This window comes from Macadamia integrifolia, chromosome 1, assembly GCF_013358625.1.
Source record: "Macadamia integrifolia cultivar HAES 741 chromosome 1, SCU_Mint_v3, whole genome shotgun sequence".
NCBI classification, from domain to species: Eukaryota; Viridiplantae; Streptophyta; class Magnoliopsida; order Proteales; family Proteaceae; genus Macadamia; species Macadamia integrifolia.
Window position 1 is genome coordinate 4,890,142 of NC_056557.1, and position 13,302 is coordinate 4,903,443.

The window sequence follows — 13,302 nt, forward strand, 5'->3', positions numbered from 1 at the left end:
GGGGGGGGGGGGAGGTTGGGTAATCGATGGCCTATGGACCAACTAGGATGACAGCCAGGTAGCATCTCAATTCAAGAACGAGTGGCGAGAGGAGAGGAGAGGAGAGGGGGAACTCGAACTCGAGATATGTTATGGCAGTAGCTGCTCCAATAGACAGCCCTCAACCAACTGACTTAGTAGTTAATTATTGGAAATTAAGACATGATCTAGGTAGGGAGAAAATGTAATTTTTTTCTCCATAGGGTCCATGGCACACAATTTGTTCCAAGACGGGCCACCAACGGCCATGCTCATCCGGATTTTTAATGTTAAGTACTTGTTCAAATTTTGTGGGTGAAGCATGTCCTTAGACATCCCAACCCTCTTTTGGCATCGGCTCATAAGTTGAGGGATGTCAAGGCTGCTCTTAAGGGGTGGAATGTCTCAACATCTATTCGTAACTGTAAGAAAGAGCTCGTTTCTATCCAGACCCGCCTCCAAAGTGATTTGAGAAATGGCTAGTTGGTTGGGGATGAAAAATTACTGAAAACAAAGCTTAAGGATATTTTGTCAAGGATGGAAAGTTTCTACCATTAGAAGTCTAGGATCTCCTATGTTCAGCCGGGGGACTCCAACAAGGCCTAAGCTAGAATGTCCCCTCTTATGGTCTCGGATGTCTCAACTTTTGTCAAGATTGGGATTGTAAGGATTCATGTGTTTGATGAGATTGTGTTAACTTCGACTAAGGTGAAACATGTGTCAAATCGAAAGAAGAATCTGATTTCACTAGAAACATTGAATCGAGAGGTTTCAGATGCTCATCTGAAGGTGGATTTCTTGAGGTTTCAAGAGAGGCCATGGTTGTGATTTAGAGACAGATGATTGGTAATTTGAATAGACTCACAGGGAGTGTAGAAACATGTTGAACTATTATTGGAACTCAAGCAAGAGAGATATAGGTGGAAGACAGAGATTGTAGATAGTTCAAACGATGAATAAGTGCAGGTCTAGAAAGAACCATGTGTCTTTTGCTTTGTATTTGATGAGTGGTATTGATCTTTCATAGTGGATTGCAACTATAGGAAAGGTAAAGCCACGCCACATCATGCAGTGGTGGTGAGCTGTATAGGAGGCCTCATGCGGGGGTGTGAGTCTTACCGATTTACATATGGCGAACATGCAAGGACACCCCAGACAATAGGGTGTGGACCATGCCAGTTGGTTAAGGTGGATAAACAAAGACAATGGTGAAGTTCGCTGAATCCAAATTAACACAGGTCTTCTTCAAAGTGGCTTGCAGAGCCAAGCTAAGGAGGAGATTATTGGGGTTGGGTGTGTCTTGTATTCAGCAAGTTCAAAGAACTATTATTGAGTCTATACTTGTAATTGTAGGTTTGGTCATGTAAAACATAAAATTGTAATTACTTAGGAATTAAGGGCTTTAGGGTTTCCGATATATTATCTCTGTGGAGCGTAACAAAGAAAGAGTTCACAAGGAGATTGGAGAATTGTATAGAAAGTTTTTTTTAGTATATAATAAAAAATCTTGGATTCTCTCTAATATATGTAAGCATTTGTATCTAACCATGTTAAATTATTTTATTCTCTCTCTCTCAATATATTTCACTGTAAAAGAGGAGAAGATCAAGGGACCATGAAAAGACAAAACCAAAGCCCATATTTTATTGGGAACATGTTGTGTTAATTTATGTGAAGAGGGGTGGGGGTAAAGGCATGTTCTTTGCACCCGGTGGAATGAATTATTTGCGGCAGACAAACCACGCAGTAATATGCATTTTATTCTCCTTGTCCCATGACTTCATATCTCATTTGATTAATTTCTTTTGTCTCCTATGCTTTGGTGGACTAATTACATTCATATTTGCCTCTTCAGATACAGAAAGAAGACGAAACTAAAGCATTAAAATCCGGAGAGTTTGTTCTTTTGGCCATCCTCTTCTTGTCTTTTCCTTTTTAATTCCCTCCTCCCTTTCATTCCATTGGCTATGGCACTTCTTCAAAGTCCTATCATTGCCACCTTATCTTCTAAGATCTCTATATAACATTCAAAAATAGTTCCAGGCTATCTACTGTGTTTGTAGTTTAGTTTACTAATGGAATATGAGAGGACCCATCAGGTATCAGTGATGGGTGATCAATAAGATGATAGCTAGCCAAGGTCCCCGCACATCCAGGGAACCTGTTCTCAAAAAGCTTCCCTAGCTACTCTCTGAAAACCACTACAGTGGCACAGCCGCACAGCCTTCTTTTAGGTTTGGCATTCCACCCTGTATTTAGCTAAAGAAACAGCTTATAGTTTTCAATGCAATACTATTGCTTTGGGTTGTCTACTTGTCTTCAGCTTACTAACTTTGTCTTCACAGAATCTGCTGCTTTACGGTTGATATAAATGCAGGAGCAGACACACTTCACTACTATAAGACTGTAGTCAATATTGTGTTTCTTTTGTTTTTCCATATATTTTTTTAGGGGGAGTCCAGATCAGCTCCTCATATGGGCTATGCATGGCCCCTCGATGGGATAGAGATCAATAGATCAAAGGTGGGTCTCACACCCCATGGAGGGTCTAGATATATCCTTATTTTCCCATGTGAGGAGCTGATTCAAATATGCAGTTCTGCAATAATGTGGGAGGGTTACAAATGGTCCAATAAAGACGGGTGTTTAATGAGGAGAGAGGATGTAAGAGGGTGTGCATAAGAATCTATATACCGGTGTTATAAGATGTTTTTTTTAGAACATAGAATATGAATAACTTATAGACTTTTGGGTCAAGAAGAAAAATTCAGGAACTAACTTGATGTGAACAGGTTCACCTACCCTTATGTGTATGCCTTGGTATGGTTAGATGATGACATCTGACCCACTCATGTGCAGGTTTTTTTTTTTTTTTTAGAGAGAGAGAGAGAGAGAGAGAGACAGCGTTGGTAGAGAGTAAAGTTATAAGGATCGGGGAGGGCAAGTCCCCCCACCCCCCCCAAAAAAAAAAAATTTGACGAGGTCAATACCAACTCAAATATATGTCATCTATAAAATCAAAATTGATTTCATGGTTTAGTTTTATTTGGTATAGTTCTTTCATCTCTAGGCATTCCTTTACTGCTTGGAGAATTATGACTAAATCTCTCCCCACACAGGAATTTCTTCTTCAAATAAATATATTCATTCCTAATTACTGCCTTTGTTGGAACTCCACAGAAAGTGTGGATCATCTTTTTTTCTTCTGTCCCTTTTTCAAGTCAGTTTGGAATGGTATCCTCAGGAAATGTTGGCTCCCCCCTAGAGTTATCTTTTCTTTTAACAGGGAATGGAGGTGGATCTTAAAAGAATTCAATGGTAAAATTTCTTGTGATATTGTAGGTAAGTTGGCTTTTTGTGTAGCAATTCACCATATTTGGTGGGAAATAAATAAAATGAGATGGACTTCCTTTTCCCATTCTATTGATCAAATATGGAATGTAATCTCCTTCGAGGTAAGGAATAAAATCCTTTATAGATGTGCCAGGTGCTCAGATTCTTTTAGAAATAGACACTTTGCTTTGTTTTGGGATCTTCCACTTGTCTCCCCTTCTCCCCAGTGTTGATAAAACCTCTTTTCTTTTGTTTCTCCCCTACCCCTTCTTTTAGTGTACCATTCTTTTCTTGATATGTAATTTACCCCCGCCCCTAGTTTTCTTGTATCCCCCTTGATGGTTGTTTTGTCCCCTCCTCTTAGTTCTTCATTTATTTGGTCTTAGCCATTGGAAGGCCTGTGTCTTGGCTTTGTATTTTTTTTATTTTTCTTTTCTTTAATATATTTTCTTTCACCAAAAAAAAAAAAAAAAATGGCTCCAAATTTTGGACATGAAGGCACCTTTGATTACATGTAAAATTTATCTTAAATAAAATTTGGGAAAAGGTTGGGTATGCTGCCGATATTAAGTATGCTAGCACCCATTGTGTTTATCTCTCTCTTTCCTTTTTCTGAAATGACCCTCATATTTTTTTTGAATGATACTCCATCATGTGTTCCTATTGGTGCTATCCGCTAGCATACTTGATATCGGCGGCATACCTATCCCTCTCCCAGTTTGTTTACAAAGTGGTATTGAAAATTCAAAACGGTGCAAGAGTAATAGTGGATGAATTACAGCGATGGGACTTGGAGAACTAGGCTCTCATTTAAACACGTGGCTAATCGATACCATGTATTTTTTAGAGTTGTCACTTCATTTTCATGTGGGACAATGAGGATGTTAGGGTAATGAAATTGACATTTTTTTCCCTCTTTAAAGCATAAACTAACTTAATTAATACATAAACCATCTTGCTTGCCAAGAAATCTATAAAAATGAATGAATGGAAAATCGCTAAACCATACTCTCTCTCTCTCTCTCTCTCTCTTGCTTGCCAAGAAATCTATAAAATGAATGGAGCGAAAATCGCCAAACCCTATTTCTCTCTCTCCATCTTGCTTGCCAAGAAATCTATAAAATGAATGGAACGAAAATCGCCAGACCCTACTCCTCTCCTCTCCTCTCCTCTCTCTCTCTCTCTCTCTCTCTCTCTCTTCCTGTTGCTTGCTTACCTTACGCGATCGGTCTGCATTTGTCACTGTGTTCGTAGCTTTTTGCTTTGCTCTTGCAGGCTTGACTACTGAACTGTTCTGAGATCAAATAATTTTTCTTAGCATAGTGATTAGTGAATCCATGCTTCTGCAATAGAAAAGATGGGTTCAGGATTGGATTCTCACCATCACCATCAGTATCGTCCTTCCCATCGAAAACCTTCTCATGGACAGGAGCAGGATAGTGATGACCTCCTTCTTGAGGTGAACCCAAAACCGAAGCTAACCTTAAAGGGAAAGAAGAACCCAAGAGTAACTTCACAAGGTAAGACGGAGGATAAAGATAAAGAATCAGAAATGTTTAATGAACAGCTCGTGACCGCCTCAACCCCAAGGATCTGTGTCAATTGCAAGACCTCCAAGACCCCTTTATGGAGAAGTGGCCCTCATGGTCCTAAGGTGCACTATATACCTTCATCTCAAGCTACCTTTTACTTTCACTTCTCATATTTTACAAAGGTTTTCTCTTCAGTATTTTGTTACTGTAGTTCATATTACAATCCTCAAAATCTTGATTCTGATACAACTTGTTAGGAATTTGGATAAATTAGTTTTAAAAAACTAGTGATCAAGAAGAGGGTACCCAAATACATATAAGTCTATCCTAAGGCTACTCACATCTGACGTAGGATTATAATTTCTACCTTCAGTGTAGAACCCAACATCGAGGACTATAATGCACCAAACGCTTTATTCCGTTTTTTTCATTCCAATAGAATGAAAAAACTTCAGAAACGTTTTAATAGAACGTTACCAAATACAGCCTAACATTCTCAATGTTTCTTTATCAAAAATAAATAAATAAATAAATAAAAATAAAAATCCAGTGCTTCTGGTTATCATGCTATCAATGTTCATTGACTCACTGAATATTTAGAAATTGGTTGGATTTAGATTTCTTAGATTCTAATTCTCAATGTAAGAATGTAGTATTTTTGTTTAACTTATTTGATGTCCTTATTCTTTTGCAGTCCTTGTGCAATGCTTGTGGGATAAGATATAGAAAGAGGAGGAGAAGAGAATTTGAGTTTCACAAAATGGGGAAAGGCATTTCCATGAAGGAGAAGAAAAAGAATGGACAAGTAGTTGACAAGGAGAGAGTGCCACTTCTGTTACAGGGAAAGTTTGCAGGAAAAGAAGAAGCAGAGGCAGCTCTTTTGTTAATGGCTTTGTCTTGTGGGCTTTGCATTCGTTGATTAATCATCACTACCCTTCTCTGATGTGAAAGTTTGGAGGCTTTTATGTTTTGGCCTTTTCGGGTGGTGAATGGCTTTACCCACCCTTTTTAGCTGTTCTCTGTCAGTGAAAAGAGAACAGAAACACAAAGGTCCCTTTCCTCTCCCAAGTCCCCACTCGCAAATCTTTGTGCCCCACTGTTTGCATTGTAATGCCCTGCATATTGACATGACTTGGTGAGGTGGAGTGGTTCTTTGTTTTGTTCTGTTTGGATTTTCTTTTGTCCTTCCCTGATAAATATAGAGGCTGAGTCAGATGAGTTTCTGTAACAGTTTTTTCTGTTTCTTTGTTCTCTTCCTTCACAACACCCCTTTTTCCTAATGAAAATACTCCCTTTTCCTTAAAGGTAATGGTGGTTTGAGAGGATATTATGGTCACATTGTACAGAATACCCCACCATTGGCATTTTTTTTTTTTGGGGGGGGGGGGTGTGTGTGGTGGTGGGAGAGAGTAGAGGTTGGGGTTCTGTTATGTGAGTGCGTATAATGTAAGCATTTGCATTCCTTCGTACAATAGGTGACAGTCTTCTTCATGTTAATAAAGAAATAAATGATAATCCATGTTCGATAGTAAAATCTATGTATAATTAAATTATAAAAAAGAAAAGAATAAAATATTATTGTCACAATGTGGATAGAAGATATGTCCATTTCAATCCTTAGATAGAACATGGTCTAGATTACTCATGTGTCAAATTTCAGAGTCTTATTCAATTAAATACCATAGTAAACCTGTCATGTTTTTATATTTGTGCCAATAATCTAGCCATAATGATGCACTTTTTCAACTATGAACAATAACAAATGGTTTAGCTAGGAATACCCATGAAAATTAACAGATAGGTTAAATAAATCTCTTGACTTCTAAAAATATCAGACTGTTGTGACACCAATAACTACCCTAAAAATATTGTACTTTTTCATTCTTTTGTGTAAAAAATTAAGGGAGAGAAACTACCTGATCACGTGGCTCCTATGTCAACTCAGGGCCAATGGAAATGCATACTCAAGCATCCAACAGGGAGGAGTGGGGAAATCATTTTACCACCCATGTATGCGCGCAGGATTGCACGACCGGGTAGCAATCTTTTCTCCAAAAATGTTTTTAGTCCGGCACATCTAGAGATTCTAGATAGGCATAGCTAGTTTTTCCACAATCACATTGCACTTCTAGGCTCTTTATTAAAAAGGGCGTATCTAGTGTACGAGGATTTCGTATGTGCAAGGTCTAGGGGGTGAGAACTACGCAGCTTTACCCTGAAAAATGTCGAGAGCCTATTTCGACCACTTGACCATTGGACCAAGCACCACCCATTCTAGGCTATTACTACTTAGTATTTCTTACGAGCTAATGATGCGGATCCCATTTGTGGGCTGGGGCTGCTTTGACACAGAGACTCCGATTTGATTAAAAAGTTGGACTAGAGTATGCTGTCGATTGTATAAAGATGGCTTCTTTACCTATTTGTGATACTGAGGAAGAGAAGATATTGTGGATTCTAAGGTACAAAGATGGCCAGCTTTATACAATCGACATATATGCAAATAGGGAATGTTTGTTATGCATTATCCTGGCAAAATTTTCAACCCTTTTTAATGACTAATGGCAGATTGAATATGAAAGAAGAAGAGTAATCCAGAAATAGAGCAACCCTTTTTTATTGTCCAACTGCATGTACAATAAAATGGAGAACAATACAAATGCAACAAGAGCACTATAAATGCCAGCAAGCGATTCGTTTAGGAAGCAACGCCAACTGCTAGATGATCCATTCCAGAACCTCCACCAACACCTTTGCTGCCAACTCTCTTCATCGCCTTCCCCACCAGTTCACCGCTACTCCTTCCAACAGCTCCAACTACCCGTCTCCCCTCAATACTCTCTTCCTTCAACTTACTACCCCATGATCCTCGCTGTTTACAATTCTTACCCTTTTCTATATTTTTCTTCCCCATTGAATCACTTCTCTTTAAGACCTTTGAGGTGCAGTTTTTGTTGGTTGATGCACTAGGAGTGCTTTCACTCACTTCGGAGACCATTGTTGGTAGACAATCAGTTTCTTCTAACGCTTGTGGCCGAGCAGCTGCATTTTCAGATTCACCGGCATAAAGACCTTGCTGACTTCCTGCTTTTGGAGATGGTGGCGGTCTACCTGCAACTCTGCACCCAGGACTTGGCGACTTGCTTTGCGATTTTGTTGATTTCACATGACCTGATACGACCTGAGAGAGAAGAATGCAACCAATATCAGCTGGTATGCTAGGTTTACTCCTTTGCTGGGATACACATTGGAAAAGAAATACCACAACCACTCTATTCGGAATAACAACCTTTCATAGGCATGAAGCAGTAAGAAACAAAGCACTAGAAACATGGCGGGTTTATGCTTATTTCTGTCTCCTAGTCGAAAAGATTTTAGCCAATCAGATAACATATTACAGTAAGTCCAAATTTGTAGATTATTTTGACTTCTACTCAACTTCATCATAATGATAGACTTTGGCTCTTGATTTTTGTTTCCTATGATTTTTTCATGCATCAAAACTAAGTTCAAGAAGGTACTCATCAAGATGAAATATTAAATAGGCACTTAATATAAAAAGGATACCACATTTATAAATAAATTATATGCTTCTATGATGTTCATATGGAAAAGGTTCTTTCATAGGATGGTATTTTTTTTTTTTTTTTGGCTCACGACGGGAGACGGGAATCGGGTATCGGGTATCTAGGCCTTCAGCCTGACTAGTCCTGCGGGCCCATATTGACCCCACAAACGCATGGATCGGGTCATACCGGGGTTGAAGGAGAATCATTCAACTTTCACTGAAAGCAGTGAAGAGCATTAAACACCCCCGTGTGAGTGGCCCCAAGGAGGTAAGAGGAGTCGAACTCAGAACCACATGCTTCCTGTGGCGAAGGTCCCTTGCCAACTCAGCTACCCCCTTGGAGTTCTTTCATAGGATGATTTTTATTATTTGGCCCTTCTGTGTATGAACCAGGCTCAACCAGGAAATCAATCAGAGGCCAAGGTTATGCACCTTTTTTTATAACAGCTGGATGCACCTCCCACCTCTATGGTTAAGAGTGGGGGCAAAAAAGAAGCTATAACTTTTACAGTTTAGAATTACATTTCAATTTCCGTAAAATGGGAAGATAATAGTACTAATCATCAAACTAAAAGCATAACCTTCCTCACAGATGCGACGAGTTATCGGCTGTTATTTCTCCCAATTTTCTAGAGAAAGACCTACATAAAAACAGGTTATTGTCGAGCCAACCAGGGTTAAGCATCGTCAGGTTGGGTTAAAAATTAAAGCAATTAATCATGATCATTGTGAGACTTGAGTCCCATAGCTTCTCTCATTCTCTTACTACAAAGCCAAAAATTTATCACTACATTGTCATATACTCAAATAACTTTTACATGTCTGTATACATAATACATTTAGAGGTGTGCTACAGATCTGGTTGGTCAAGGTGCCAAAGGTTTCTATCTAAGCCAAACAGATCTAGATTCAGGGTGTAACTTCAATCCCAACCCAATCCAAGATCTGGATGGGACAAGCTTAACAAGCCTCCGGTTCAGTTTTGTGTTCAGCGTAGATTCTAACCCAACTTGCCACTGTCTCCAAAAGACTGAACTAAAGAAATAAATTGGCACTGTTGTTCATTTTATGGGCTAATCTAAAGATGTCAAAACTAGATTTGTCAATGTACAGTTGCTGCAATAAAATTGATTAAAAGCCTTTTGTCAAAACCATATTCGTCAATGCAACAGCGGAAACAATTTGATAAATACATGATTATATAAACAATAGATAAACACTAAATTCATATTTGTAATGTGTAAACAAGGAAAAATGTCTTTCCTAAATAGTTTCTGAATGCAGGGCCCTAATTTGACACATCCAATGCTCCACCCGGGCTTGGTACTGGCAGTGCAAAAGCACTGGCAAGGTTGTAATAGTTAAACAAGGAATTGGATTAACTGTTTTTCCATCAAGACTGTAGGCATGTGTATGCATTTGTCCAAATGAGTATCTGGAACACTGATTCATCAAAATTTTTTGCAAGAAATGAAGTGTCTTACTAAATTTGTTTGGATTTTCAATCTATCTAGTCATTTGAAAGGTATTGAAAACTACACATTCTTCTGCTTACCTTTTTGCCATCTAAGCCTCGTGGTGCAGCTTCGTGATAAAAAGAAGGCATAGGTGTAGCCTTGAAGTTTAAGCTTTTGCGAAGTTGTTTAACCTCAGCATCCACCTCTTCCTAGAAATAAATTAATTTAAGACAATAAGATCCATGATAATAATAAGAAACATAAAAGTTATTAAAAGTAAGGGCAGGGTATCAAAACACTGCAGGTGTGGAATGGAATCTCCCATGCCAAACCAAAGGAAGCACGGGCCTGTGGGAGTGGTGCTGAATGGTTCATATACGGGGGGGCCCACATGTCAAGGAGTAGATATAGTGTCAAAGGGTGCATGATACAGTGTGACCATCATTTTCCCTAAAAGGCAATTCCTTAGTTACATTTATTTATGTAACAAGAATAAAAAACAAAGAAAACCCAGAAGAAAGGCATGTCCATACATTTTATTTCACAAATAGTTAGGCCCTTATAGGACTAATAATCATGGTGAAAAGACAATTATATACAATACTATCACTTATGACCAAATCTCACAAACTGTTAAATTCATTTGGTTCCTCCAAATATTATTATTCATAAGAGATTATTGATTATAGAACAAAAATTATAAGACTTCTTACTGTATCTTTAGTTAAATTTCATCAGGGTGACCCATTGATTCATCAAAATCAAGGTGTATTTAGCTCATCAGCAATATAAGAATTATGTGCAAATGGAAGATGATTAAAATTTAAAATAAGAGAGAATAAAAAGTGGCTTTTACACCCCAAATTAAAGAGTTTCAAATTGTTTTGAAGGCCTATTCTAATAGGATCTTCCCTAGAAAACTTCATAAAATGGGACCCTAATAATTGAATGGACTAAGAACCAGTGACAAGAAAAAGTTGTTTGATGAGTTATGTGCAATAACTAGCTGCTTTTTTTTTTTTTTTTTTAATGATAGGTAGGCCCTAAGGAGAGCTGAACTCTTGACCTCTTTATTATGAGAAGTTGGTCTTTGCCCCTTGATGTCTGAAGAAAAATGCACTAACTAATCTAAGTGATCATTGTTTAAAGAATAAAACTCCTAAAATAAGTCAACAACCGAATAGACCAGTCCACAGACCTGTGTAATTGCTTGGATCTGGTTTATCTCAGCCTCTTTGGCATGCATTTTTTCCTCTAACTTCATATGGAACTGAAAAGAAGGGAAAAACAAAGACGTAAGCCTTTTCAGGTTCAATATCTTTTAGTTGAAATGAATTTCAAATGAAAAGAACCAGATGAAATTTTGCCTCTTCTCTCTTTACTGCTCTTTCATCTCTCTTGAAATGGAAGATCACAGAGGCTGACTTCACATCTGAATTCGTTGAATTAACTGTTCTCCTAGGCCTACACCATCCCATTCTTGATCAGAAAGTCAATACTAGCAAATAAAGAGAATTGTCAGTGAAGTTTCTCACAAACCTGTCTGCAGATTGGCTTGCTTTGGGTTCACTTTTCTCTAGGGTAGAGTGTTGAGACTTAGTACCTGCCTTCTTTACCTTCAGATCTTTTTCACTGTTATAAAAATAAAATAAATACCTCTGAGGTGTAAACTGAAGAAATTTTTATATACTTCAGCTGCTGAGGAAAGTAGTGAATACCTTCTATTATCTTTCCTGAGTTTTTCCATCAAATTTTCTGGATCCTGCACAGAAAACAAATCCACAACTTTAGGAAAAAAAAACTAAGAATTTTATAACAAAGAAATACACATTTTTCAAAAAAAAAAAAAAAAAAAAAAACAAAACAAAACAAAACAAAATCTACAAACTTCAACTCTGGCACTCAAGTTTGGTGTTACACACTGACTGTCTCTTTGACTAAAAGATAGATCGGTGTCATGTCATAATATGTGGTTAATGATATTAAAATAGATTTTATAATCACAAATCAGATACCTACCTCTGGTTTTGAAGTTCTTGCCAAAGAACAGGCTGTTTGCAAAGCCTTTGGTACTGATGTCTTATCTGTTTTAGTCCTCAGTAGACTCTCTATCTCCCTTCTTGGATTCTTTGTGGATTTCTTAGGTGCTTCAATTGAAATATTTCTCGGAACCCGAGCCATCAATTTCGTTTTGGCTGTTTTAGTTTTGGTTGTGGCCTTTACCTAGCAGTCAAGTCATGGGCAGTCAAGTCATGGACCATGTAAGCTGAAAAAATAAAAACCTATCACAAAATCTTCATGCCCGCTAAAGGTGACCATGTTCCTGTGGCTAAAGATAGAATCACCACATAGATAAAAGGAAACAAGAAACAATAATAACTTCATTAAAACACAAGAGAACAAAGACTCCACAAGTGTCAATAAATGAAATAATTTAACATCAATGCAATCAGTGAATATAAACCTTTAGAGTTTGTCTCTGGGAATTCTTCAAGCTTGGACTATCATCTTTCAAAGCCACACGTCTCTTTGGGGCTGGACTGGTTCTTGTTAAGGTCTCCACATTTTTCGTTTCATCAACATGTTTATCTTTTAATTCTACTTCTGGTTCATCCTTAACTAATGGTAGTGTGTTGAGAGTATGGTGCATTTCAGCAGGCTCTACATCATGTTGACCACCATCTAACACTTCATCATCATAAGTGAGAGTGGATGCATCATCTTGAAGATCACCATTCAACACTGTATCATCATTGGTGAGAAGAAGTGCATCAACTTGAAGATCACCATCCAACACCGCATTATCATTGGTGAGAGCCTTTGCATAATCCTGCTGGTCACCATCGAACACTGGATAATCATTAGTAAAAGTGGGTGTGACATTTATGTCAAATTTAGAAGACAAACCATGGGGGCTCGCATCATAGTGAATAAAATGGATTCCTACATCATCATGCTCAAATTCTTCCATGTAATTCATATGATCCAGGATGTCATTTTCAGTAATTTGGTACTCCACACTATTCTGGTTCTCAGTATAAATCTGATGGAGAAGAGCCTTTTTCTTAAAATGAGCTTCGAAATATGCTTTCTTTTTAGTAACTGAACCTGGTGTTGAGTATTTCCCAGCCTCTTCAAGATATCTGTTATGTGAGAAGGATGACCACCTTTCCCAAGACAAGGGTTCAGTTTCAAACCTTCCAAATGATATGGAACCAGAGTGTATAGAGTCTGCCTGCAAATTTTGAAAGAGAGGACATTCAGAGGGAATCAGTAAGTAGCCAAGGGTGGAAGAGGCAATGTATGTGTTTTCTTTCTTGGGCAGGTGCATGTACAATATAGGTATATAGTTAGCAGATAATGGAAGTCGCAAAGCCAAGAGCTGCAGTAGAAA

General features: G+C 38.1%; 2 protein-coding genes across 3 annotated transcripts in view; one reads left to right on the plus strand and one right to left on the minus strand.

The window, feature by feature from the left end:
• Positions 1 to 4,401: 4,401 nt before the first annotated feature.
• On the plus strand, positions 4,402 to 6,210 carry LOC122080522 (GATA transcription factor 23-like). The gene is made up of 2 exons (XM_042647385.1): positions 4,402 to 5,005; positions 5,578 to 6,210. The coding sequence occupies exons 1-2, from the start codon at positions 4,709 to 4,711 to the stop codon at positions 5,800 to 5,802; spliced, it is 522 nt and encodes a 173-aa protein (XP_042503319.1). The 5' UTR covers positions 4,402 to 4,708; the 3' UTR covers positions 5,803 to 6,210.
• A 1,263-nt stretch (positions 6,211 to 7,473) lies between these two features.
• LOC122056899 (protein WVD2-like 7) overlaps positions 7,474 to 13,302 on the minus strand; it is a 10,203-nt gene continuing 4,374 nt past the window's right edge. The window contains exons 3-11 of one of the 2 annotated variants that reach the window (XM_042644663.1): positions 12,856 to 13,143; positions 12,373 to 12,738; positions 11,928 to 12,131; positions 11,627 to 11,670; positions 11,448 to 11,540; positions 11,276 to 11,372; positions 11,107 to 11,178; positions 10,007 to 10,117; positions 7,474 to 8,064 (exon numbers count right to left, since the gene is read on the minus strand). In XM_042644663.1, the coding sequence (XP_042500597.1) occupies positions 7,582 to 8,064; positions 10,007 to 10,117; positions 11,107 to 11,178; positions 11,276 to 11,372; positions 11,448 to 11,540; positions 11,627 to 11,670; positions 11,928 to 12,131; positions 12,373 to 12,738; positions 12,856 to 13,143 (1,758 nt within the window). In that variant the 3' untranslated portion in view covers positions 7,474 to 7,581. Of the gene's footprint in view, positions 8,065 to 10,006; positions 10,118 to 11,106; positions 11,179 to 11,275; positions 11,373 to 11,447; positions 11,541 to 11,626; positions 11,671 to 11,927; positions 12,132 to 12,372; positions 13,144 to 13,302 lie in introns of both variants that reach the window. The other variant, XM_042637740.1, reaches the window with a different exon arrangement.